At 40.0% G+C, this 27,820-nt stretch overlaps 1 protein-coding gene across 5 annotated transcripts; it reads right to left on the bottom strand.

Annotated features, from left to right (window-relative positions):
- Positions 1–506: 506 nt before the first annotated feature.
- Positions 507–27,202, bottom strand: RCOR3 (REST corepressor 3). 5 transcript variants are annotated; one of them, XM_083858614.1, is made up of 12 exons: positions 26,951–27,202; positions 26,401–26,457; positions 20,713–20,790; positions 19,203–19,255; positions 17,359–17,520; positions 16,887–17,011; positions 15,328–15,424; positions 12,415–12,633; positions 10,716–10,793; positions 9,873–9,930; positions 4,412–4,653; positions 507–3,985 (listed from the first exon to the last, which is right to left on the bottom strand). In XM_083858614.1, the coding sequence occupies exons 1-12, from the start codon at positions 27,090–27,092 to the stop codon at positions 3,641–3,643; spliced, it is 1,656 nt and encodes a 551-aa protein (XP_083714740.1). In that variant the 5' UTR covers positions 27,093–27,202; the 3' UTR covers positions 507–3,640. The 5 variants fall into 5 exon arrangements, with proteins under 5 accessions (XP_083714740.1, XP_083714741.1, XP_083714742.1 ...); XM_083858615.1 differs by having other exon boundaries at positions 15,346–15,424; XM_083858616.1 differs by having other exon boundaries at positions 27,053–27,202.
- Positions 27,203–27,820: the final 618 nt, after the last annotated feature.

The following is a 27,820-nucleotide window of genomic DNA, read 5'->3' as shown; positions in this document are numbered from 1 at the left end:
TCTGAGAAAGGCAAACTCTTGAGGCTGGGCTGCCCCAGCCTCAGGAAAAGCTGGAGGTTCACCACGTTTAGCAGGATGACTGAGCTGTATTCAGTGCTGTTTACAGTGCAACTGCTAACTTCTCTACAACTTCCCTTGCATTATGAGACACATCTCCAAGCACACTATTTCATGGTGTTTGGCTTTGCTTTTGCCTGACAACCACACTTCTGCCTGGCCTCAGCTATAAATTCAGTCTATTCCTTTCTTTTGCTATTAAGAGGCACAACATAGCCCTAGGACCTTTCATCCCAAACTACTCCTTAAACTCTGCAATTCATTTCTATCCAAACACAAACTCCCATATCTGTAAGCAATTAGTTTGTGTTCTGTTCTTCATGGTGAGGTTTGCAGAGTAAAAAAAAAAACCCAACACTCTAAGGATGGAAAAAAAAACAACTTAAGGACAAAAGCACCTAATTCCTTTTACTCAGGAGCAACAAATTAAACTGCTTTACTATGATGCGCAATGTTTAGTGATTGTTTTATTAAATGCAGAAATACCTGCTCAACTTCGTACCCATTCTGATTTAAAGTGCAACAATTAGATCTGATAGTTCTTGTACATCCATATTTTGCAAGTGTTGTTTCTTGAATACATGTTGTTCCAATTATGCCTTGCATTTGTAAAATGTAATTTTTTAGTACCGTTTTCCTTTATTAACTAAAATAAACTGTACAAAAAGCTGTAGAGTTACATTAGCTTTGAACAATGTAGGATACACGTTCTCTGCCAAATGTTAGTGTGCAAACATTGTACATTTTTTTAAAGTGACAAAATTAAGCCAACCTTGAAGTCAGAGTTCATTACTACATTACAAAACAGGAGACTAGATATGGCAAAAGAAATTTCCCACTGAAATCAACACCATTGTATAATTTTATTTCTAATTCTTAAAAAAATATAAATGAATTTAGAAGAGAATCACAGTATAAGGGCCCTAACATATTAGACCATTACAAGGTACATAAAAATAGAAGACACAGATTTCTTTGAAACTTTAATCCTTTGATTAAGCAGCAAGCATATCACTCTCCAGGCAAACACTGCTTAAAACAAACCCTACCCCCCAAAACAGGACGTGCAAACTGTATGCACATATTCTGCAAAGCACACAATAAAGACATTTTGCTATGTACATACTTATTTAGTACTACAAATGCTAGGAGTTCCCTACTGTGTGCTACAGTGTAGGTAAATTAAGAAATACTACCCTACGTATCTCTGACCCTCCCTCCCCCCTTCAAAGACAGCACCTTTGCCCAGTTATAGAATATTTAAACAAGATTAAACGGAATTACAATGTACTGAACAGTTTCATAGCAGTTGGTGGTGGCCAACTGTACTGTAACACCCAACATTCTGCATACTGAAGTCTATCGACAAGAGACAAGACAAAAATTAGCAGATGTACAATACACACACCTGGGAGACTCAATGCTTAAAAGTAAACAAAAAAACAAAACAAAGCAAAACAAAACAAAACAAAAAAAAAAAAAACAAAAACAAAAACAAAAAATTCCTGAAGATGAATCTTACCATTGTTAACAATTACATTGTAAAAATGTACCATCTTGGTTTTGTGGTTTTAAAGACCAATAGAGCAGCCAGATTTGTGTGTAGCTGGTGAGGGCACACTAAAGACTCATGACTCCCAGAACACAAGTTTCCATGACCACAAATTCCTTGGTGCTTGTTTTAAAATTCTGCTTTACTTAGGGGGTCATCTGATGCCCACAAAGTGGCTAAGCACCTACTCTGATGCCAAAGAAAATTTGTAAGAAAGACCTTTTGTACAACACCTCAGCACACCCGTGAAAGCTCTTCAGAAAGAAAAATCTCTCAAGTTTGATCTGAGAATATTTTAAAATGAGAACTAAAACATAAAGGTCAACACTTTAACTGAAATTCAGATTACAACTATCAAACTTTACTACTAGATTTTCAAATGAGATAGAATCTGATAGTCCAAGAACTTCCCTTTACATGTAAAAAAAAAAAAGACCTTATGAAGCTGCTAATCTGATCATTAGACCACCCAATTTATCTGTGAAAAAAACCTAGGGAGAGCACATTCCATTTGCATAAAAAGTCTCATTTTAGTCAAGGGCAAATCTAGTTAATGACAAAACGGAGTTAAAAAGACTTAAGACACCATTTCAACTATAAGCAAAAAAACCTTTCAAAATAGTATGACAGTCAACATAATTATTATTACATAATCAAGAATGCATTATTTTTCAATAACTTAGTTCAGATCACACAGTTTCAAACAGCGCTACTCATATTTGGAGCCTGGTTTACTTGGAGGGTAGAGGCATCTGCTTTTACAAAAATAAAACAAAACAAAAAGCCCCACGCCCCAAAACACTGCTGGGCATCAATCAAGATTTCAGATGAGAATGCAGTGAAATGAGTTTCTTTCAAACTCCTATAATTGGGTAGCAATATTACTATCTAAATGCAGGTTTTACTGAGTCAATGTAATAAGTGAACACTCCTGTCCTTCCCCCAATACCCTCAACTCAAGTAATCAACTTTGCCAGAAATACAGGAGTCAAGAGATAATCACTTAAAAGTAAGACTGGGTTGGCAGCAGGTAACTCATGATACTCTACCAGCACCACCAGCCTCTACACTTCCCTCATTAATGCTCAAGCAAGGTATCAGTGATCTAACATACACGAACTGCAGACAGTCATTCTCAGAGGAATGGAATTTTACTGTACTTACATTAGAAGAATTAGTGGAATAACAAATTAAATTAATACTTCTTGCTAGATGGTTCCTCTCTTGTCATCCCCCTGGGTGGTGGAAGCTGCTGCCACTCTATCCTGCCCGGCTTACAAGGCAAGACTGCAGCAAGAAACTGGACTCCTGCTTCCAGTTAAATTCTATGAGGAGAACACGCATGAGATTTAATAAATTTGGTACAATAGCTCACTGAGTCTTCAGAATACTCTGAGAGAGGTGTATTTAATAAGCCAGTACCTTTTAAAACAAGCTAAGATGTTCTGGGGAAAAAACATGAAGAGAAGACCTACATTTTACAAGTGTGTGAAATGCTTCTACTGTTACCTAAACAGGGCCAAACATTCTGAACCTAAAGCCATTATTTTCTTTCACTAAAAGGTAAAAAAACTTAAAAAATTCACACACACAAAACCCCCCAAGACTACATTTAAGTCTCCTACAATATTATCTATTACTAGATTTGCCAGACTACTTTCCTGTAGTTAGATGCTTGACTATAAAGAACTGTAACAAAATAAATAGAGTAAAAATCAGTTAAACAAAATCTTGGTGTGTTGAACATTTATTCATTTAAGAAGTTAGCTTCCTTCAACAGTTATTCATACAGAGGAGGGCTGCAGTGTAGGCATTGTTCTGCTGTACAAGTCTTCGGCATAAAAATATTTTTATACAGGTGGTCATCGACGTTGTTCTGTTTCTAGTTCTTAGCTTGCTCCTCTGGAAAACCAGCCTGATACCTGTGAAGGCATGCTCTTTTCTCCCCTCCATCATTTGGAAAAAAAAGAAAGTACACTGATACAACTTTTCAGACGCGGGAGTTAGCATAATTCCGCTTTTATCGTTTCTTCAGTGCAGCGTGGACTGAGATTCTGTCTGGATGCCGATGAGCGAGGGCGGCTGCTGGCCGCTGCCCGCGGTGAGCACGGGCCGGGGGTTGAGGCGGGGAGGCATGGAGTTAGCGGGGCGGATCAGCGGCGGCGGCGGCTGGTTCAGCGTCGGCCGCGGCTGGATGAAGCGCGCCTGCTGCTGGAGCGGCGGGGGCTGGCGGTGCAGGGCGGGAGCAGCGGGAAGCGCCGGACGAAGTAACGGGGGCGGCTGGTTTAAAGTTGCCGTGGGAGCGGCAGGTGCCGGAGCAGATGCCTGTGCTGGAGGTGAAGGGCCTAAACACTGAGTGGCCGGAGTGCTTTGTGCCTGCGCAAAGGACAAAGACAAGACCGCGTCAACAGCCGGCCCGGCCGCGGCGTGACGCAGTTGGGCTGCCACTGGCCACTACACAGGAAACAGCATTAAAAAAAAATAAAACCAAAGAACTGAGAAGTTACTGAAAAGAAATCACCAACCAAAACATTATAGACAGCAGAACTAAAAATATTTACGAAGCAAGTCTTCTTCTAGAACAAGAAGTGTATTTTAACACTAAAACAGTAACGTGATCGTCACTATCAAAGGTGCAGTCCTGCTCCCGGCTGGTTAACATTGGCTGAAGTTCTATGCAAGCTCATCATCATTCTTTAGAATGTGGTTTGCCACTCCACACCAGTTACCCTTATATTTTATCACTAAATAAAATGCTGTTCCTCAACCCATGCTTACTTATTTCTGGTACACAAAACACACCTCATCTTCTTCATCAGTGCTCTTTCCTGATGGCACATTAGAAGTATTTTTTGTGTCCTCCCCTAAAGCAGAAGCATCACCATTAGAAGCCAGGGTTCCTTGTTCCGCTTCCCATTCCTGCAATACCTCCTCTAAGTTAAACCGACGCCTGTAGTTTACAAAGAAGTTCTTCACTTGGCCAACAGTCTTGTTGCCAATTACATCTGCAATAGCTTGAAAATCTTTACCATATTTTCGGACACCTGGAAGGCAAAGTAAATAACATAGCTGTGAAGAATCAGTCAGACACAGCTACGTGTGATGTATTTATAGAGAGAACCTATGGGACCTGCAAACCGAGGACTCGCTAATTAGGAGAACTTCTCAATTAGGAGAAGGCCTCAATTTCTATTAAAACAAAATAATTTTTAATAGCACAGCTATCAACATACAAATCAAGAACTTTAGTAAAAAGTCATTACCCATTCTTCTTAAAAGATCCTGGCTTATTCACCAAGCCCCTCAACCTAAAACCACAGAGATATGGCCTCTGACAAACACAGTGAATCTTTCAGCGTGTTCACAGTAAGGGCAGAAGCCCAAGAACAGCTCAGGAAGGGAGGAAGGGTGACTGAGCATGTGTGAATGGCTGTAAACAGAATAAAATGCTAGAAGTATCAAGTGACAAACACTGATAGCTCCTACAGCTTCCCTCCACACCAGCTGCATGCAGATGGTTCTTTCCCACAGCCAGTGGGGCAGGAGTGGCAGAGGGCAGAACAGGGGGGCACAGTTCAGAAATCACAATATACTGCTCATTCCTGCACTTGTGACATGCTCTACTCAGGCTATACAGAGCAGCTGGCAAGTGCTCATCTCACAAAGTCTGTTTGAAGCTTTTCATCATTCAAACTGGGTAGAAAAATTTGGGGGTTTGGGACAGCCACTTTGGAGAATACAAATACAGGGGTGTCTACTTCTAAGATGGCCCAGCACAAGCCTCCAGGATTAATTCCCCTACTGATAAGCAGCATGACATCATGGTGATCTCTGTGCTGTTCTTTCCATTAATTTTTGTACTGACATCAGCAATCATTTTTGTTCATGAGCACCTCAGAAAATCCCAACATATATTTTAAATAGTTCTAAAACTGCATATAACACAAAAAAATACTGAGTTCAACATTCCATAAGTTTTTAACTTTAAATCTGAATTATAATAAAAAGTATACTGATTTTGTTATAGGAGTGTGTGTCTAGTTCTTCCCCTCTCCTGCTTAAGAAAAAAAATAAATCCTCAGCCTCTCCCACCTCCTAGAACACAGCTTTTAGCTACATAAAGTATATTTTTAATTACAAGTGTCAAGAAGTTTAGCGATTTAAGAAATAAACCAATTTTGTTCCAGACTGAATAAAGAGAAGACTTTTTTTTGCTGTCAGTTATACATGAGCGAATTACAATTTGACTTCTCCTGTGAAGCTCCTCATAGTAAAACTCATTCAGAACATATTACAGTTCTTAGAAGACAGGCACTCTCTCATTACAGGAGAAGAAATTTATGCCTGATTTCATGCCTCACTTCAGAAAATGAAGCAAAGTGTTCAGAAAGTGAGAGTTGTTTTAAATCTGAAAGCATTGCTCTTTTTCAACCTAACTGTGGAGAGTGTGACCTTCAGTTTGTTCTGCTCATTTCTATTTTCCTAGTTATTAGGCACTTCTGATGTGGTAATGCACACACCCTGCAATTTAAAAGAAAAGTTCACCTCCAGGATAGTAACAAATTCTGTAGCTGAAGCTGATGTTTCAGCTGTCAGGAGCCCAGCTACATTATTTAGTATCTTTTTCTGGGGCATACAAAAGAATACAACCCTCCTGATTGCAGGAACCTTGGAAAGATTTCAGAGCCATGTGGGAGGGCATGGATCCAGGCAAGGCAAAGACAGGGATTTGGCTCTGTGCTTTATCAGCTGTACAAGGTATCAGGTATACTCCTTAAAAGCTGTGTGCGCCCACAGAACATTGCCTCCAGTATTTTATTATTCTTTGTCTGCCCTACCATTACCACCCTTACTGATTTATAATGAGCATGAAACATCCACTGCAATATATCTAACATCCTGTACAATTAATCAAGTGAACAAGGTGCCCAGCAGAACAAAGCACATTTCTGCTAGAAAACTAATAAAGACTTTCAGTGATTTCAACCTTTTCTGTTACTGCTGGCTACACTTCTTTCCTCCCTTAATCTGCAAAACAACTGAGCCTGTTGGTTATCTTCCACTCAAGTAGTCAAAAAAGTAAGGTCTTAAAGCCCATTTTCAAGCAAACAGCTTGAAAATAAGGTTTTTGCCCTCACTGAGAACCCAACTCTTAAAAAAAAATCTAAATAAAATGAAATTTCCTTAGTTTAGCTACACACAGCACTACTAATTTTGGATTCTTTTCAATGTTATTACTACTGCTCTATCACAATGATGTATTAAAAGTCTTTCAAGCCACATAAGAAATAGAGAAAAGTCACTGTATGTTTATGAAACTTTAATGTATAAGGTGACAGCATAACTCTGAGTTGTTGCCAAGCCACCATCCCTGTCAAACTAGTGCACATTACTTATGTATCCTTATAAAATTCAGTGCTAAACACCCCCAAATTAGTTCTCATGTGTTCAATCCGTTATTTAATAAAAATAACTTTATTAAGGCTGATAAAAGTGAAGCTCAAACAGGATGACTGCACAGCCTCACTTCACATGTATGAATGGTTTTCATCCAGCTCATTTGAAAGCAGCCCAGCTCACAGGAATCCTTCAAGCTCTTCATAACTTCACCCAGCTGCAAAGGTACACTGGAACACATGCACGCTCTTGATAACAGCATTTCATCTTGAATGTCTCTCTTGGAGAAACTAGTAAATTCAAGTTTGATGCTGTTTACAGTGCTTAATGATGTACAGCACAGCAAACAAATTAAAATATTAATCAAGGTGCAAAGCAATATGATACAGCACCACAACGAGATAGAAATAGTTAATGGGAGCTGCAGTTTCACTGTGATGGGATTACAGTGCTCCTGGCAACTATTTTATGTAGTTAGATCCTGACTGTCCCAACTGTTTTACTCTGCAATGTCATGAAAGTCATGCACTGCTCTTCAATGCAAATTTTGTTGCCTTGAACAAGTGTTAAAACATTTTTGCAATTGCATTTTCACAGCCAAGATCTTAGTTTGAACATATGATCGTGCTTATACATTTCTGTACATAAGTTTGTAATTTAAGAACACTGATGAACTAGCCCATTACATTCAACAACTATTCAAATCTGAACTGTTACCTGATAAGTTATACTGCAAATATATTGGCTCAGAGATCGTAAATCTGAGTCCACAATCCCACTGCAGGCACCCACACTGCTTTTAAGATTACACACAGCTTTATTTTAAGATAAATTTTCTCATTACCTCTTCCTTAGTTACTGGCAATCCCTTGAGATTAGCCTGCAGATAACGAGTTTTTTCATGTTTACAAAAAACAGTACCAAAATTATATTACTGCAGATTATATTTGCAATTTCCATGGTCAGATTTATTGTTCGAATTCAAGTGAACAAATCATGTAAGTGCCACCTACCTGCTTAATGCTTATGATTTCTGTAGAATTATTAAAAGCATATGCCAAAATATACCAGTATATTTAATGAAATAAATCTATTTTAAATTGTACAAACTCTATGTCCCCATGTTCAAGTCAACATTCAAGTCCAAGCCTAATGCACATTAAGGAAGCTTTTAGCAGAGCAACTGTGGCTACCTTCTAAAGACAAAGCCAGGGAAAAACACAGCATGGCTCCCTCATGCCTGGAGTCAACTACTTCAAGCAACTGTTTTGAAGCAAGAAATCAGGGTCCTTAGCCCGAGGGATGGGAGGTTAGTACCTACAGCACTCTCCAGGAGCGAGAGCAAGCAGTAAGGGAAGGATAATTGGAACACTTTGCTCTTGTCATTAGGATTCTCTCCCATCTCCATTTTATACAGTGACAAGGGAAGGGGACCACAGAGGAAACAATACATATAAGAAGCACATGTCAATGAAAACAGATTTCTTCCAGAAGGCCTGATTTCTCACCCCACTCCTAAGGCTGACTACCTTTATATAAACACAGAATTATACCTAGAGTGCAGAAGACTAGATCTCCTCTCCAAGGAGTCACTACCAACCCTCACTCTCTTTTGCCCAGGCTCTAGTTTATTTGTCTTGTTGGTCACAGAGCACCACAGCTAATGAAAACTGAATGTGCTCTTATCACTTCCCAAACTGTTGCTTAGTGAGAACTCCAATAACTAAACTATGAAAAGGCAAGATGGTTTGAATCCTCTCATTCTAAGGCAGGCACAATGACCTTGGATTTCTCCCACTCTTTCAGCAAGCCTTCTACTTACTAGACTATCATACTAGAGACAGGCATCCCCTTCAGTTGCATCTGGGAACAAATACTGAAGTATTTAGCAATAGTAAGAGAATTAGGACAGAGGACAGTTTGGAGATGCAAATCCAAACCTGAGGCATATAAGTTGAAAGGCATGATTTGAGACAAACCATGTCTTTCTACATTTCCATTCATGCTTCAAAATAACCTAACTTTAGGTTCAGTTATCTGTCTGATAAATAAGTACCAGGTATGGCATACCTGACAACTTTACACTAATATCCTGATCCACTGAATATTTTATACTAAAACTCAGTCTCTCACTTTCAAGGTGAAGAATACAGAGGAATAAAGCAGATAGATGTAACTGAGCTATTATCCTTATAAAAGATGAACCACATAAGTGAGTCAATATATGCTTTCAAGACAGCATCTCCAGGTATTTCCCTTACATGTTCCTTGATTTGGCAGTGCATGCTCAAACAAGAGCCAGTTTTCCTTCATATAAATTAAATAAATGCAAATTAGCTCTATGAATAGTCTACCAGAAAATGCTGGGGTTTTAGCCCAGTAAGACTGTTAGTCAAGCATCCATATCCAGCTTCAGTCTCTTAAAAGGCCAAATGGGTAGATACCTGTCCATTATTCCCCCATGAACAGAGAAAAGCAATGGTAGAGCAGATTTACTTCTGCTTTCCTACTTTAGGATACTGGAGATGCCTTAAATGCTTCAACTTCTATTACTTTAACTATTGCTTTAGTCTTCCACATTAGAGAAATTCATATAAAGTGACTCATAAGATGATTAAGAGACTTTCTGGTACTAATACAGTTGTTAAATCCTGCTTAGCTTTTCTCTTTGAAATTTAACATGGGTAACAGAAAGCCTAGTGTCGCGCTGCTTGAATAAATGCCCTAAATATTCTCAATAGTTTTGCTGCTCTCCTGGTGACCAGATAAAGTTTAGCTTTGCATTAGAGGGAAATACAAACATAAGCCTAGGCACCTCTACAAATCCTTTACATCAGATTTCAACTTGCTGCTACTATTAACATACCTTGTACTGCAAGAAGCTGCTCTTCTGTGGTCCAACGGGCATTGATTTTCTGATTAGACTAGTAAAATTAGAAAAATGGCACAAAGATCATTAAATTGTTTCAACAGCTGCAAAATATCTGAGCATCAATGTGTTTTACTTGCACTACATTTTGCAAAATAGGCAAAAAACCTCTTGCTTATAGGCCATAAATTTATAGTTTAAGCTTGTTTTAATGCAGAGGAAATTGTGTTTACAGATTTGAGCTTAAAACTATGCCAGTGGTTTTTCCTCTGTTTTATTGCAGTTCTTAGTATCAGCTATATAATAACTTATGCACAAACTAATGATCTTTATGCAGACAGGATTTGAATTTATAGTAACATTTATCTAAACTATTTGGACTTGGTGTTTAAAGCATTTTGCATTCATGTTATGTTTCATATCCAAACCTTTAAAACAAGCAAAAACAGAACTTCAGTAGTAATGGATCATTCATTTTAGATGCCAAAATGTATATATAGTCATGTTTTCACACAGAACACCATTTATTACTGGCAATCTATATTACCTATTCTTAATCCAAAAAGCCCCCATGTACCAGACAATTTCAGCTCCCTGTTATCATGAACAGACATGACTTTTCAGTTTTTTCTGGTTCTTTTTTCAACCAGTTGCCATAAAAAAAAAGCCTACCACTGATTTATTGTAAAGAAGCCAGACTCCCCCCTGCATGTAATTTAATGGATCCTGTTTAAGCTGCTGCTGTTGGAGTGCAAAACTAGGCTGTAGCAAAACACATTTCTGCAGTTTCCCATTAATATAAGTGCAAGGCCACAAGTTTCAGTATTTATTCTGATTTACCTCAGGAGGTTTGAATTCTTCAATCCCGCCTTCCATTTTCTGTTTAAGTGCACTGTTTACTTGCTTAGCATTTTGAACCTTGGTCAAAAACAACAAAGTTAATCAGCTCCACAAAGAAAGTTGGTCACTTTACACATTTATCTTCACTAGGATTGCCACAAGTGTACCTCCTAAGTTAGAAAGAGAAATATTATGGTTTAAGGCTTCACTACTTTTAACTGTTTTAAAAAAAACTTAAAAAAAGCAAAACAAAGCACATCACAGTTTACTATGGAGAAAAAAAATTAAGCCAGTCTTTCAAAAGAACAGTTTGTCTGCAAGAATATTAAAAGCTGTTCATAACAAGTTATTTTTGATAAGGATGAATAGGTTCTTGAAGAATTAAGAACACTCTAGCTACAAAACTTCATTCTTAGAAATGTGAGATGCATTGCTTATATTAATTTATTAACTTCTTCCTTCTAAAAAAAAAAATAAATTCATGAGATGTTTCCAGTTAGTTCCTTCTGACAGATGCTTTTTATTGACCTGAGATATATTTCTTTAGGGGGGATTCTTGAAATTATTTTAATTATTTCTTAGTTTATAAAAAGGACAGCCCTTCCAAATTGTACATATAGACATCTATGAAGCACTTAAATCCGACATTGATGCACATAAGGTAACATAGGTAAGAAAATAGTTTTGCATACTATGGTGCACAGCTATTACAAGGGTTCTTAAGTATGGACACAAAAGCAGACAACTCAGTGCGAGATTCCAAAGGCTGCATCTCTGAGATCACTGCAAGAAAAAAAAAGAGAAACACAACCTCAAGGCTGTAACTCACCTACACTTAGGCTAAAGAGTGAAACCCACCTATGCTATTTAGCCCCCAGACTCCTGTTGTGACAGAAAGAAGCTTATTTCTCCTGTAAAAGAACATAAGGGAGCAAAAATCCCATGAAAAAAAAAAATCCTTTATGCACTCCATGATTTTGCAACATGGCAGCTCTATAAGGAGGCAAAAATTCCAGAAGATAAGCCTTGACTCCGTAGCCCCATGGCTCCTAGAAAGCAAGCATGCACATAACTACTGTACCCTTAGAAGCTGAATAATGACATATTTCAACTTTAAATGCCAAAATTTAATTTCTTCATGCAAAGGATGTAGGCAATTTTCCTCTTAAAGGTGAACACTAAAAAACCTTTTCTAAATTTAATAAGCAGTAGAAAACTTCTCAATTCAAACAGAAATAACTAGGTCCATGATTTCCACATGCCTCCCATACTTTCAGAGTATGTGGGAAAGGACATCCAGAAAAACAGCTATAATTTAGATGTAAATTCCTCTGCTCCATTGGTCTCCTTTTCGTTTTTCAAACAAATACTTTTAACAAAGTAAAAAAAAAATAAAATACAATTCAAGTAAAATGCGACTTTTGATTTTTCCTGTCCCCAAACGTGTAGCACTGTTTTAATGCTACTCTATTTTTAATATGTAAAAAGTCATCTTGCTTCATTTTATCCAAAAGAGCAGATGAACGTAAAAAAATAACACTGAAGAACAGCCACTGTCCAGCATTTGTGGTGATAACTGTGGAACAAAATGAGGAAGATTCACATTAAAGAAGTTCCAGAATCTTCAAAACCATTACAAATCAGAACAAGCTGAGATGAAAAAAAACCGAAAAAAACCAAGACCAATAACCCATGGTACCTGTCGCTTTAACGAGATTAGTTCCATATCCAGCTGTCTAAGAATTGTGTTGGCTGCATTGGGACTACAGGAAACAGCTATCACATCTTCCTGGGTCAGGTACATGCCTTTTGGTGGACGGCATTTGGAACGCTGGGAATGGTGGCGATGCTGCAAGCTCTGATACTCTCTTCTACCCAGACCTATTTTGCTGGTCTGAACAGGCTGCTCATTATTGCCCTTTAATTTACAAGAAATAAATCATTAAAGAATAACAGTATCTTGTATACAACTTTACTAAAAAGAACAAAGTATCAGATAGCATTGTAATATCCTATTTATGACAAATAAAACTTAAGCTAACATTCTCCTTTGCATGTAGTATCCAACTATGTCTTGCAGATGAGTTGATGGAGCATATCAGTCATCTGCTGATAAGCCTGTATCAGTCTAAGAAAGGTCAGTTTTCAAAACTTTTTTTTAACATGGCCACAAATACAAAAATGTTATGGAAATCCCAGTCGGAATACTGTGACAGAGGGCAAACATTGCAGACCTCTTACATATACAGAAGGTAAATAATATACATGTATATTACTTATATAAAGTTTGTTTTTAAAACAAATAATCAGTGACTGTACACATTTATTTCTGATCAGATATGAAGAACGTGGGCAAAGATTAAAGGAGAAGAATGACAAAGTCAACCAGGCCAGGCAAGAATGCAAAATTACATTTCTCCCTGCTGTAAGCACTCTACAGAAAGACTGCACTGTTTGGTTTGGGGGGACAGGGAGGGGCTGATTTGAGACTTGGAAGAGAGAGTATGGACATACCCTTGCAGTCATTATAAAAACCTATTTAATTTAGAAAACAGGAGCCTTTGTTATTTGCTTCTTTTGAAAGCAAAGGCACGGCAAAGAGGAAATGAAGTCTTTGTTTTGATATGTTTGGGCACCTAAACATTTCAGCTTTCTCTTCGATGGGGATTGCTGCACAGCTTCTCTGCATGTATGTGACTCACTCAGAGCAACTGAGTAGCTTCCCTATAGCTCAGGAGCAGAGACACAAAAATTACATTCTCTGCAAGGATTTTCTAACTCAAAGCATGCTTAGTACCAGAACAGAAAGAAAATTCAGGCTTTTCCCTACTTCAAGCAGCTCCTACTGCTCCTCCCTGCTGGCATCCATGCATGTTAAGAGGAGGTGGCCATCTGATCAGAGTGACTGCAAAACCAAGTGCAGCAGCCATTATTATTATTATAATCATTATTATTTTCTGTGTTAGTAGTACAGAGCAGCAAACAGTCTTGTTTTACTACCCTTGACCTTGTGCCACATTCTCTTCCCCAGCTAATATAACATTTTAATCCAGCCCACAGACTTCATAGAGGCAAACTTAAAAGCACAAAAGATATGTGCTCTTCCTTGGAAAACCAATGTAGAGCCTTACACCTTCGATTCCTAAAAATTTCAAGGTTAAGTTTACTTCTGCCCTTTTTATACTCATTTGGGTTTTGGTTCTGCATTGCTGTTTCAGTATGAAATTGCAGTTCCTGTGTGCTTAATCTGGATTTGAAGTGAAAATATTCTCTCACAATTTTGTCATGCCATGATAGTGAGTTTAGGTTATATTTGTTTTATCTGGTAACAGAGAGTTTCCATTGCTCTGTGTGTTCAAGCAGCCTACTCAGTTTATATTTTGCTTAGGAAGTGAAAGTACGCAAATCCTACCAGAACTATTAGATCACAAAACTATCTTGTGCAGATCCAAATAGCTCATCAGAAACCACAAACCTATTTGTCCTGTTCCTAGAATTCTATCGACACACTGCTTGCATTCTGGACTGCATGTCATGTTGCAAACTATAGCCAAGTAAATTGAGCATAACAGCCCTTATTTTGACATGGCTAAGGCAGCAACTCCAATCATTAGATTGCAGGGATGTTGTTAGAACAGCAGAAAAGGTACATTATCAGGCCATGTGACATTTCAAGTACTATAAAACATCCCCATGTTAAAAAAGTATTCTCAAACTCTTTCACTGAAAGGGATAATTGTTCTTTCTTTCCCCAAGGCCAGTAGATAAAGGGATACATTGAAGGTCACTGCAAAGCTCAGAACAGAAGCTAAACTTATCAGTCTCTTCCTCTTCAATATTATTTTTGTGAAAAGTGCAAAGTTTTATTCATAATCCTAGATACCACTTCATGGGAGTGCTAAAGTTTTGCCTAATTTCTCCTCTCACTCTTGAGAGGCATGAACTGACTGATTTAAGAAGATCATAAATGTGCAAAGTTAATCAAAGAAAATTAAACACACACTTTAATGTGTTTTTCTAGTCTTGTTCATAGATAGCTTTATGTTTACAACAAGAACTCAGAAACCCCCTAAAACCTGAACATACTGTGAACACAGCAGTCATCTGTAAAGCTAACATTAAAAGCTCATTAGGATAAAAATGTTTTTCCTCTACATTTATTAGTAGAAAGCATCTCAGTAAAACCACATATTAGTTGAAATGCATCACCTCACTGTGGCTTTGAACAAACAACAGAAGTTGTTCTTTGAAAAACATAATATAATTTTAAAATTCAAAGAAAACATTTTCATTCAAATAATTCAAAACCAGTAAAACTGTAAACATATTAATAAGACTGAAGTAGGGCAAATACAACCTGTTTTACCAGGTTGTGAGAGGCTACATCTCTTCTAAAACTTGAAGATCTCTCAGGATACAGTGGAGGTAATGAGAGATGCATTTACAGCCACAAAATGGCAAAAATATATGCTACAATTTTGTTTCAATGAGAAGTCATCAAGATTTTGACTTAAAGACCCTGGGAGTTCAGCAGGCTGAAACCTAAACCTCTGTATTACAACTCACTCTTCACAGTAACACATTCACTGAAAACAAACAAACTGACATTCACCATTAAGTTATCTGTTACCTCCTTTTTGGCTTCTTTTTTGGGATCATAATCACTATCATTTCCATCCATTGGATGAGCTTCTTCTACGTCATCATCACTAAAGACAGATTATAAAAAAAAGCTGGTCACTTTATTACTTTTTAAACCCAAATATAAGTATGTACCAGAATAAGAGAGTTATCTACTTGAATTTATTATCTATTCTGAGTATATGGCATCTCAAAATCATTTGCAGCTTTCAAAAGACAGCTGTTACAAGCATGATTTTCTGTATTAAATTCTAGTAATTATTATGCTAAACAAGCAATCCTAAACCATAGTTTCAAAGTTACTTTAAGCAGTGCTGGTACTCCTGCCAAGAATTCTGGTGTCACCTTTCTTCAATTCAACCACTTGGGCCAGCGTGAACACTTATGTGGCCAACTATATACCAAGGCTAGAAATAACCTTTCATTTGCCCTATTAGTTTTAATAGACCAATTTTCAAACCATTGCACCAGGTGAATAAACCCTTGCTGAAGTCTGTGGGGAGCATAGGGCATATGATGGGAAAATATGGGACTGCTTTTTCACCAATGTGCTTAAAATCTAGCAATTTAAGGGAGGAAAGTGAAATCTACTGAATTAAAGAGAAAAGGTTAAAAAGAGCACAGTCAATTTAGAGTCCAATCCAGTCATTCTGACAATATAATTTCTGAATAAATTAATGCAAAAGCAAGCTAAAATTTCTAGTTATTACCAAAGCCCTCCAAACTGCTATATTAAAAGCAAACTGATTTTAGCTTGTAATTTTTCAGAAATAGGATCACTAAACAAGCATATGAACTTTAGATTTCAGAAGTTATTGAAAATAACATATAATTAAAAAGACCCCTCTTGCTCCAGTTAAGCAATTTTCTGTAGATATAAAATTACAGTTTCCAAAATAAACATAATTATGTTACTTATACATGTAACACATATCACCTTTTAAAAAGTGGAAGTTAATTCTTAAGCATACTGAGCAAAATAAAATTTTAATTTCATCATAGTAACTGTGAGAAATGTTATTCCCTTCTATGCAAGACAACAAAACTACTCCGAGCTCTAATTCTCTGACAGAAAGCAGTTCTAAGTCTCCTAAAAAAAGATTTTATATAAAGTTTTGTTACAAAACAAAGTGTAGGCATTCTAACTGCTTTGGCTCTTTATAGTGGTTGAACTTTCAGTTTTAGTTCCATATTAGTTCAAAAATCCAAACAAAAAGCCAATTACAATCCCTCTACACCCCCACAAAAACACTGTTCTGCACAGACAGTAATAGACTTCAGGGTTTAAATACTTGTTTTTACAAGTTATCCATTAAAACACTCCCATCTCCTATTACAATGCACACAGACTGGAGTGATAAAGTTCTTAAAGCACAGGTACCAAACCTCTTGCTAAAATCAGAGATATCACAACAGGGGCTCAAACCTGAAACACATGGCTCACACTGAAACAACAGCTAGAAATTACTCCACATCTCTAATTAGGAAGATTTCAGGCTCTGGTTAGCTACGTAAGAACAGAAAACTCACCTGTCACCTTGATTATTTCTATTAGCGAGTTTACGAGCCTGACGATCCATCAAACTTGTCCTTGAGCGAGTTTTTTTCCAAGAATAGTAATATTTTACAAGGCTTGCAATGGTCTTGTCTGGGAGCTAGAAGAATTCATCAACAGATTAACACTTTAAAATTTAAAATTCCACCCAGAATTATAATTCTGCTAAGTTTATAACTATCTTTAGACAATATTTTAAATGCATTGATAACATTGAAAGGAGGGATGTATTTCATACACATTTTTAAAAAGAGGAGAAGCCTTCTTTTTCTTAGAGTGAAAAGGATGTATGTCCCAGAGACACGATGAAATTAAATTAAATCTTATATTCAAGGTTCTTCCTGAAGCTTTTACACAGAAATCAACATGAAATTTTAGCCTAACAGGAGCCTTTGTTCTTAAGTGCATCTGAGCTGTTTAATGCTTCTAATTGAAATATTACTTTACCATTTGCTGGATCCTGTGAAAGCTCTTTCCATGGAAGCTAAATGCTTGTTCAAATAGGACTTTATCTTCAACTGTCCATTCATCAGGGAAAGGAGTGAAGTTAGGGAGATCCGCAAGGGACTTCTCAATATTGTGTTTATGCCAGAACAACATGCCGAGAGCCTTTGAAAAGAAATAGTCCCGCTTTGGATTTAGTCAATTTTCTAAAACATTGAGACAAGTTAAATAAAAACAGGCAATTCATTGGTTTGAAATAAAATTTGACTATCAGAGTCCCTTCTCAAAATGTATTTACGATTTTATTGGCTATTTACTACAGGTTACAAAATTCTCTTTGGAGACAGTGGGCACATCTATACTTTATTAATGGTAGAAAGCCAGACAATTTAAGGTTGGCATGGCAGCAGTAATTCTAGAGCAGCATGAACTAGGCTGAGAGGGTCAAATCTGACCTGCTTTCTTACTTTACAGGCATATATCACCTACACAGTTCATTATAGGCTGTTATTACCAGCCCACTCAAAAAAGAAAATAAAAATACTTTTGGGTAGCCAGAGGATCATCCAAAATGCAAGTCTGAAAGTTCAAAATGAGAGTGGTCTTTCTACAACTCTCCAATCGACAAATAACAGCACGGCCACTTCATCACGTGCACCTAATAAGGAATGGAAATTTAAATATACTTTCTTACATAATTTCATTTCCCAATATTCTTAAAGAATTTTATGTTCACTAGACTTTCTGCCAGAGAAGCACTGGTAGATTTGATGCCAAGATTCGGTCATGGGAATTGGGCAATATAATGCACTCAGTTTCAATCATACAGCGCAGACGCGATGGGCAGGCATCTCTCCAACCCTGATTTCACATCTTCTAACAACCTGGACACAGCAAACCTCTGCTCTTGTTAAAATGGCAAGTGACAAGCACCTCTGGCAAAGAGAATTTCTATTGCACTGTGAGGAGTCTACAAATGTTTTGCACCATAAGTTATTTTGGAATTCCATCTCTTGGAGACTTGAGATCCATCAGTTCCTCCTCTTACCTAACAGAAGTCAAGGCATAAAGAAGCAACACCAAACCATAGGTATATTCTGGACATTGTAACACTTGCAGCCTCTTTGTCAGACAGCAGTTGATGAGCAAGCTTCCATCCTCCAAAATTTGATGATACAACTTCTTTTCAATTGTACAGCATGTATTTTTTCACAATAGGTAATCTCAATTTTACATAGATTGGTTAATTTATGAAGAAATTTGCAACAGAACTACACGCAGACCAGTGAAGTTTTATCCTTACTTTTTAAGGAATGGTGACCAAAGGTTGTTAAATAAAGTGAATTTGTTTGTTACTTTGAGCTAAAATTTGAGTCTGTTCTCCTGCCTCTGAAAAATCCCACTCAATTGAGATTGGTTTGTGTTTTTTTTTTTTTCAATATGAAAGAAACCTTTTCAGTGCCATCCCTATCAATTAATGGTTCAAAACTGTACCGTATTTGCATTCTAATGTTAAACTCTAAATTTTTAACCTGCTTCCCTAGGAAACTCCTTAGCTAAATATACACACACAATTGCATGACATGCCCAGTGTATCAAGAAACATACCAAACCTTTCAAAAGTGCACATTACAAGCTGAGCATGTCATGAAAACAAAGAGCTCAATCTTTTGCAGAGAATCCAGACCACAACTGTATGCAGATCCATTTAACTGCAGTGTTTGCTGCCGTGCCTGAAGAGAAACAGCGTTAATTAATGGTAACCAAGGGGAAAAATAAAGAGTTGTGTTATAGTTTTATATTAAAAAAAATCCTTTAAATGAGCGCTCTCACTCCACAGCACTTACCTGTTCCACATTGTATCCATGTTTTTCCTTTGCTATTGCTATATATTCATCCACTGTAACAAAGCAATGTCAGAATTATTCTTTAATACTTTTAGCTCTGCTCTATGACAGAATTAGCCATCTAACATGGGAAAGAGTCTCCCCATGCTTTAATACACTGCATAGGCCCAGGTCCCCCAAAATGTAAAATTTACTCACAGCTTTATTAACAATAAGTAAACCCACTGACCATTATTGAACATTTAATTTTATAAACTTTTTACACAAGCTAATTCTGCTTTCTTTCGTATTTTTACTACAACAAAACCACAGAGGCTCATTATTTATTTATTTAAAGCAGAGACTAGCTGGTTATTGAAAGGCTATGCCTTTCTGGAACCCCCCTCCTGGGTTAGTTTTAAATTGAACTACTTCTACTGCTCATATTCCCAAGCATGTTGAAAAATAAAGCAAGAAGTTCCTACATCAATGATTATGCATATCCTCAAGATTACTATAGCTTTCACTGACCAATATGGATTTTAACTACAAGACAAAGTTGGTTTTCAATAGAAAGTATGAAAATTCAATAATTAGACAATGAAATTAAGGAATAACATTTAAAAAATCATATTTAGCAATAATAAAGCAGCCAGCTTTAACACTTTCCATAATTTTGAAATTAAGTCCTACTTTTTTATTTTTAAACAAAAACCTCTTCCTATTCACCTTCTAGAGCTCAAAATTAAGTGGCAACTAAACAGTTGAAAGGAAGTATGATCAAGAAAAGGGTAATAATCACATCCTCCTTATTCAAATGGACAAGGGATATCCTTGCCATGAACTGTTGCAGCAAAACGTTAATTATACTTTAAAGGAATAAGAAGTGTTTAACAATCACAGTTGTATTTTATTTCTAACTGTTCAGCAGTAGTTGAAGGTGCATTCCCTCAAATGTAGAGGGACATAAATCTCTAACTATTGATATTAGATAGAAACAGTCCTGAGGATGAGGCCCTCATGACTGCATCCTAAAAGTTTACTCCCCTATATTACATATGGGAAATTTTAGCACAGGAGAGTTTTAAACTAGATTAAACAGATAACTCCTCACATTTAGCTAGATGACTCCTGTATTTCAGGTCACTTCTAAAGGGAAAAAATGTTTAGTTTCTGCTTCTGTGACAGCAGTAATAATTTCCCCTTGAAGGGGGCCTCAACAAACCTTTTCTGAATTCATCCACTCCAACTCTTTCTTCTAAAAATTTAAAGCAGCAAGTTCCTCATGTTCAGATATTTTATTTTTTAATTAATAACAAAAGGTTTCACAGACAATGATGATAAAGACTTTGCTAACATAAGAGAAGGTCATCTTTCCTTTACCTGGAGTTCTCTAAATAAAGAAAAAGAGAAGCTTTGTGTTTAATTATTTGCAGTTTCACTGTGTGTAAAATAAAGAGCAAACAGGCACACCAGAAACAGTTCTTTAGTCTACTTGAGCGCTCAAATTCCTAAGCAGGCAAGGACTTACACTTGGCATCAGGAATATTATGATATGGAGACCATACAAGCATCCCTCCATTATCTTTATCAGTGTATTTTGTGGCACCTGTAAGAAAACAAGTAAGTCTCAGTATTTATTTAATAACTATGATCCAGAGAACAACTATGTGACAGTTAGCAAACACCAACCACAGTAAGAAGTCTGTCTATTAAGGAGGAGGGGGAAATCATTAATTCAAAATTATTTCCTTAAGACATCAAACAGCTCAGCACTACTTTTAGTATGTTCAGGTATAACTAAATATTAGACAGTACCCTGGTTACCACAATTAAACCACTCAAGTGCATTGCTTAAGTTGGAAGGAATCCTATCTAGTTCCAATCCCCTTGCCATGGACAGGGACACCTTCCACTAGACCAGGTTGCTCTGAGCCCCATCCAGCCTGGCCTTGAACACTTCCAGGGATAGAGAATCCACAACTTCTCTGGGCAACCCAGAGAAGTTCCTCACCACCCCACCGTGAGGAATTTCTCTCTCGTATCTAAATCTACCCCCTATAAAGTTGTCAAAGATGCAACTTTGTTCTCCTGAAGTTTGATCATCCATTACTACCCTAACATTTATCACTATCATAGGAGTACTAGGACCTACTCTGGTCAGTTAGGCTTCCTTAAAACAAACAAACAAAAACAGGTAAGATCTAAAATTCAGTCACCATCTCTAATCCCTTTCAACAAAAAACTATACTAACAACTATACCAGAAGCAATTCTGTTTATCTCTCTCTAGTTTTGATTTTTCTAATTTTAACAGTCACAGCCAGCCAAATTGTACAGCTGGAGAAAGCAGTTAGATGTAAAAGTAATTTTTGCTTTTGGTTTGTTTACCCCCACCTTAATGCAGCAAGGGAAGCAGTACAAATTACTCAACCCATCAGGACAGGGCAATACTGATGCAAACACTGAGGCACTAAATCAGACCATATAATTTTTGAAAACACGTTGTAAAAGAAGACGCCGCAATACCATAAAAACATTAATTCAGAGTCACTTTCCATTATTATTTCACAAATGTAGTCTAAAGCATAAAGCCCCTTACAATCTATCTGTTTACAACAGTTTATCTTGCTAAGAAGTTGCTCAACAATTGGATTTAACATCAGTATGAATTCCTTGAGTAATCAGCCTCAGAGGAACTTTCCTCGCATCCTTCTTGGAGAAGAACAGCTTTTTTTATGCAGTGAAACAAGTAAGTTTTCACTCCATTTTAAGCTTACACACTTTAGGCTCTACATCTTGTTTGAAGCAAACAAAAAAGCAAACCAAATAGTTTGGAAAAAAGAAAAGTGTGGTGCCTTCCCTTTATGTACTATGTTTTGCTGCTCTTCCCTCTTCAGTTTGGCAGCGTTTTGTATTTGCTATAATCTCTGCAATCTTGATCCATCACAACTGTGAACTTGAAAACAGCTAATTAGAAAAAGTAAAAGAACTCCTGCGCCTCTCCAAAATGAGATGTGCAAGGCAGATAACCTCAATCCAGCACAAACTCCGTAACAGGTTAAGAATGTACATACACTCATAAAGCACCAGTTTCAAGGCATACGCACCACTAAACTCTGAAAGGCTTTTTGGTACACAAGAACAAACTCCTTAATACAACATTGCACTTTAGAACCAAAAAGTGTGACTTTTTTGTCATTAGGAATGCAGTAAGTCATGAAGAGCAAGGCAAACATGTTACAGGCACAACATTTGTCTTGTACACTGCTTTTATCACAAGTAAATGACCGCTATCCTGCACTTCATTCTAACTAAAGATAAGGAGAAAGCAGGACCATCAGAGAATGTATTAGAATCTCAGGTTATGAGGAAGAAATGTCTAAAGTTAAGACACCTGCAGACAATCAGATATAATGGGTATTATCAGGTACTGAATACTCAAGTACTAAAGTGAAAAAAAAAAATAGTTTCAGAATTCTTGTGCCTGCCGGAGATCATGTATGTGGTGACACTCCCCTACAGAGGTGCGACCACCCTCAGTGACAAACAAGCCACCACCAGAACATTCCTTTTCAAAGCAGTGCTGTGTCTCCAGCAGGAATCAGACTTCTACTTCCATTCAGGTGGCACCTTCACACTGCCAAAAGAAAAGCCAGGATGACAAAGGAAAAATGAGATGCATACAGGTAGCCTGAAGGAAGGCACCCTGCCCTCAACACGGGATGTCCCTAGCTGTAGGACAGGGAACTCTCCATCTCCATATGCAGGACCTTCCTGAGAACTTGCTGCCTGTCCTTTCTGCCCCAAGCACTCAGGCAAGCAGCCCTAGCCCTAAAGAGGCTGTGTTACACCTCAAGGGCAACATAATCTTTTTTTTACAAGGGAGGGGGGCTGGAAATACCCTGCAGCATGTTAACCCAAGTACATTAGAAGAGTTGTAAGCCAGTAAGGAAGAGAAGGACCAAGAGCTGAAGAATACACCTGAAGAATAATAGGTCTCCCTCTCCCCAAAACACACCTCCAAGCCACTGAGGAAGAGGTTTCTGTACCTCAGCTGCTGCACCCCTCTGCCAGTACAAGTTAGGAAATGCAGCCAGCTGAAGATGACTGACAGGCACCCTGCACCCTTTCCAGAACAGGGAAATCACAGCAGCAAAGTGACCCTCTCTGAACTGCAGCCTCACATTAGAAGTTAGGTATGCACAGCTGGGGCAGCTCTATACAGGATTCCAGGTACTGAGAATAAAGTGATCATCCAGGAGCAGACAAGACACAGTGAGGGCACTGTGGGGCAGCATGGCAATTTAAAAGTATGTTGTTTTCCAGCACAAAGTGCACCGCTGTCTGCTTAAGATGAAGCCTTCCCCACACCATCTAATAACTTCAATTTCAGAAAACCTGTTTTCCTATTAGAAGACTAGAGAAAGGAAAGTTACAAAGACATACAGAGAGATGCATTCCTAAGTGACCCTAAATGGTATAAAATATTCTTCTTGACAGCCCCAACTCCATCCCTGAAAAGAGGGTAATTAAGTATTTCAGCATTAAGTAAGCAAAACTCATACTAAAACCATTCTGAAGTCTAAATCTGAGTAGAATAAAACTTCTCTAGTTATCTGTGGATGACACAATAGGGTGGTACATTCTCTACCATGATTTCCAAAAGAATGCAAACAACCCACAATATAAGGACACCAGCTTTGTAACATCTTGCTGGATCTAGAGATGGGTCAGAAAGTACAAGCAGAAAAATTTTCACCAATAAAATACTATAGGAAAACCAGCAGGAGGAGACAAAAATCTGGAGTGTAAGAGATGGTATGTTAACTCAGTAAATTAGATAAAGTAAAAGTCCCAAGTTTCCTTATTAAAATTGTTTCCTGCAGTGACAATATCTCTCTCATTGCTGTAATATTTGGTGACAATTAAAAGCACTACTTCCCTTAAGCTCTATCTGAAAGTTTGCTTGTAACAAAAATACAGTGTGGAGAGGGGTAAGAGAATATATTTAAACTAAATTCTCCTAATTGTTGCTTCCAACCATGATCCACTTCTTCCATGAGACACTGAGAAACAGTTGCATTTTTTCTTTAAAAAAATTATCTTGTTTTATACATAGACTAAGTTTTTCAAAAAATGTTTACTGCCATCACAACATTAATCATGAATATTTTGTTCCTCAGTGCATTGTTGTAGAGCATTGCTTATGGCTATTTTTCAAGACGGGCTACATGAAACACAAAGATCGGTATTCTTCCACTCATTTTAGTATTCTGTGGGTTTATCAGGGCTGACTTTGTGTCCTAGAGTTATGTCTACTTTTATCCATCATTGATTCCCTTCTCCCACCTATTTATTTCAAGGGGCTTGAAAAAACAGCACTCAAGAGTACTGCAAATAAACACATACTCTCAAGTATCTGATAAACCCTCAAAAAAGAGCATTAGAACAATTCCAGGAAGAAACATAATTAAAGGTAATCAAATATAGTGCCATGTCCACATATATGCAAACCTAGAACCAAAGGGGAGGCTATTATCTCACTTGCCACAAAAAAGTAACCCAAATGTAGCTGCAAGAACACAGATTTTTGTCTCTCATTACTTCTGTCTCTTAAGAAATTATCCCTCCAAACTCATCAGAAAAAAAACTCAACCAAAAAACCAAAGAGATGAAAGAATGAGCTCTTGCTGATGTCTCCTCAGATAACCAATCAGTTAACTTGGTAAGTGCTGTACTTTAAAACTTGATTGACTTTTTAATTTATTTTGTAAGGCTTTGGGATTCCAAAATAAATCACTACCTTCTTGGCCTAATAAGCAAAATACACACACCAAGAAGGATAGTATCTCATAATAAAGCATTATGCCTCTAACCCAGGAGTTATTAAAAAAACATTTCCATTATTAAGGAAAGTGATAGGGTGAGTATATATTAATCCCAGTTATTGGGGAAAGAGGCATTAATTGAATACCATCCCCCAGAAACACTTAGGAGCTCTAAAAAGTCCAGTTAGAGGAGAGCATAAAATTAGTTCTGTAGTTACTAATGTAATGGCTCTATTGCATATATAGTTTACAAAATTGAAACCACAGAACCTCAATTGTCCTACAAGGCCTGAAGAGTTCTTTTCATCAAAAGAAAAACAAACACTAGGTGGGTTTGTTTGGGTGTTTTTTTTTTTTTTATTTAAGTGGCCTGTAGGAAAAGCAAACCCAGGCTGCAGGTTAGAAGCCATAATTTTTTATCTGTGTAGGCAATGTAAAAAATAAAGAGTGCAAACAATTAGCCTTGTTAACAAAGAGACCTAGAGTGCGGGCTCCTTCCTGGGGGGAAGGCATTCCCTCAAGCCAAGATCACGCATCCATTTAATCCCACTCTGGCGCTTTCCTTCCTTTCCCCCGGCCTTTTCTTTGGCCGGCGGGGACTTGCGCCCACCAGAGGGGCTCTCCCCAGCCTTGGGAGGCACGGCGAGAGCAATCCTCTTCCGGCAAGGAATCATCTGACACCCAGGATGGAGCCTGCCCGGAGAGCACCAAACTAGACGGGCTTCATCTGGCCGCTACAGCAAAACTGCTGGAGGTTCCTGCGGTCTCCCTGCTCGGCGTAGTAAGGCACGGCAGCCTTCTGGCAATTAACTTGCTAAAGCCGAGAGTACCAGGCGGTGCGAGCGTACCCATATTCCTCGGGGCGGGGCTGGGGGGGCGAGGAAGGCGGAGGAGAGCAGCTCAGGCTGCCACGGCTGGCGGGGCCAGCCAGGCTACTACAGCACACAAAACCGGGAGCAGGAGTTTCCCACCGAGCGCATCTTCCACCCAGCGCCTCCAGCACGCAGCCAGGTCTGCTCCGCTTCCGGCAGGGCGCATCACTTCCCACCCTTGCCCGACAACATCCATCACCCCATCTCAAATATTTTTTACGGTTAGAGGTTTTAAGGACAGGGAGAGAAAAAAAAAAAAATCAAGCTTTTTTTTTTTTTTCCTGCTTCACCGCCTCCCGCCGGATACACATAACGCGGCCGATAATGAAGTGAGAATCCCCCGCCCCCGGAGCGCGGATGCTGCCCCGGCCGAGCCTCCCGCCGCCGGCACCGGATCGCCGACACAAAGGCTCCAGAGCACCGCCGACACAGCCCCGCGGCCGCCGCCGGGGAGCGCCGGGCGAGCCCACCCCTCCCGCCTCGGGAGATGTCAGGTTACAGCCGAAAAGCCATTTACCGGGCTCGAAGTCAGGAATGCGCGCCTGGTATTCCGCTCCGACCCTCATTCCTACATCTGCAAGGCAAAGGAGGGGAGAGAAATTAAGGGCTGGAGCGTCCCTGGGCGCCGTCCCAGGCTCCCGCCGTGCGGGAGGGAGGCAGGGCGGGCTGGCGGAGCCCCCGCCGCGGCCGTGCGGAATAAGCCACCTCCTCCTCCTCCTCCTCCTCCCCCCCCCGCCCGCCGCCGCCGCGGATTAAGCCCCGCCGAACCGCCGAGGAGGGGGCAGGAGGAGGCGGAAGGGGGAGTTTATTCCAGCGGAACAATGGGGACGGCGGCGGCTCCCGGGAGACACTCCCTCCCCATCGTTAAGTGCCGCGGGGGCAGCCGCGGGGCCGCGCCGCGCGCTCCCGCCCCCCGCCCCACACAGGCGCGGCCTCGGCACGGACGGGACGGAGCGGCGGGGCCCCGGCACCGGGAAAGGGGGAGGCGGCTCGGCTCGGCTCGGCGCCCCTCCCGCCGCCTCCGCCACCCCCCTGCCGCCGCCGGCGGGGCGGCCCCAGGCTCGCACCGTGCTCGTCGCCACTGTCGCCGCCGCCGCTCTCCGGCTCCGAGTAGTGCCCGTTGGAGGGGCTGCCGCTCTTGGCGCCGTTGGGGGCCGCCCGGCTCTTACCCCCCAAGAGCTCCGCGCCCTTGTCCATCATGCCCGGCATGCCGGGGCTGGGAGCGGGGGAGAGCGGTGGCGGCTCTGCCGGCCGCCGAGGGGGGGGAAGTTAATACGGAGCCGCCATGTTGCCCCCTCCCCGCCCCCCCCCCGGGCGCCTCCTCCCCCCGCCCGCCGCGCCGCGCCCCCCCTCCCCCGGCGCCGGGGATCCCTCCGCGCCGCCCGGCCGGATCTCGCCGAGGGGCGGGGATGCCGCTGCAGCGCCGGCGGCGGCGCGGCCGAAGGAAGGAAGGAAGGAAGGGAAGGATTGCTGCAGGACTGCGGCCGTGCCGCGGGGCTCTACCGGTCGGCGGGCCCAGAGCGGAGACGGGACTATTTCCCGGCGGCGGCGGCGCAGGGATCCCGGCGGGCGGGTGTCGGGACCGGGGCGGGCGGGAGGAGCCGCGGCCGCGCAGGGGCCGAGCGGGGACGGGCACGGGGCGGGGGCCGGCCCGGGGACACCGAGCGGGGACACCGAGCGGGGACACTCGGGGACACCTCGGGGGGACACCTCGGGGCCGGCCCGGGGACACCTCGGGGCAGGGCCCAGGCCCCGGCGGGGAAAGCCGGTGCTGTCACGTCGCTGAAATCACACGACGTGTGAACCCGTGCTGGTTTTTCTTTCTAAATTCAAAAAGTGACGGGTTTATTTACCTGTTTAGTGCAATTCCGGCGCGTTACCAAGTGCAGCGGTGTTGCCATCCAGTTTTTCTCAAATAGTCACGTTTTATGAGGTAA

This window comes from Zosterops lateralis (genome assembly GCF_965231275.1).
Source record: "Zosterops lateralis genome assembly, chromosome: 3".
Lineage (NCBI taxonomy): Eukaryota > Metazoa > Chordata > Aves > Passeriformes > Zosteropidae > Zosterops > Zosterops lateralis.
This window is presented reverse-complemented; position numbering and strand designations above follow the sequence as displayed.

What these genes read in the sequence shown, in the direction of transcription:
- RCOR3 (XM_083858614.1), bottom strand. Translation starts at nt 27,092, where the DNA reads ATGCCGGGCATGATGGACAAGGGCGCGGAGCTCTTGGGGGGTAAGAGC. An exon ending in ATGGATACAATGTGGAACAG is followed by an intron (nt 17,521 to 19,202) that starts GTAAGTGCTGTG and finishes TTCTTTTCAAAG; the next exon opens with GCTCTCGGCATGTTGTTCTG. An exon ending in TAATCTCGTTAAAGCGACAG is followed by an intron (nt 10,794 to 12,414) that starts GTACCATGGGTT and finishes TTTTTGACCAAG; the next exon opens with GTTCAAAATGCTAAGCAAGT.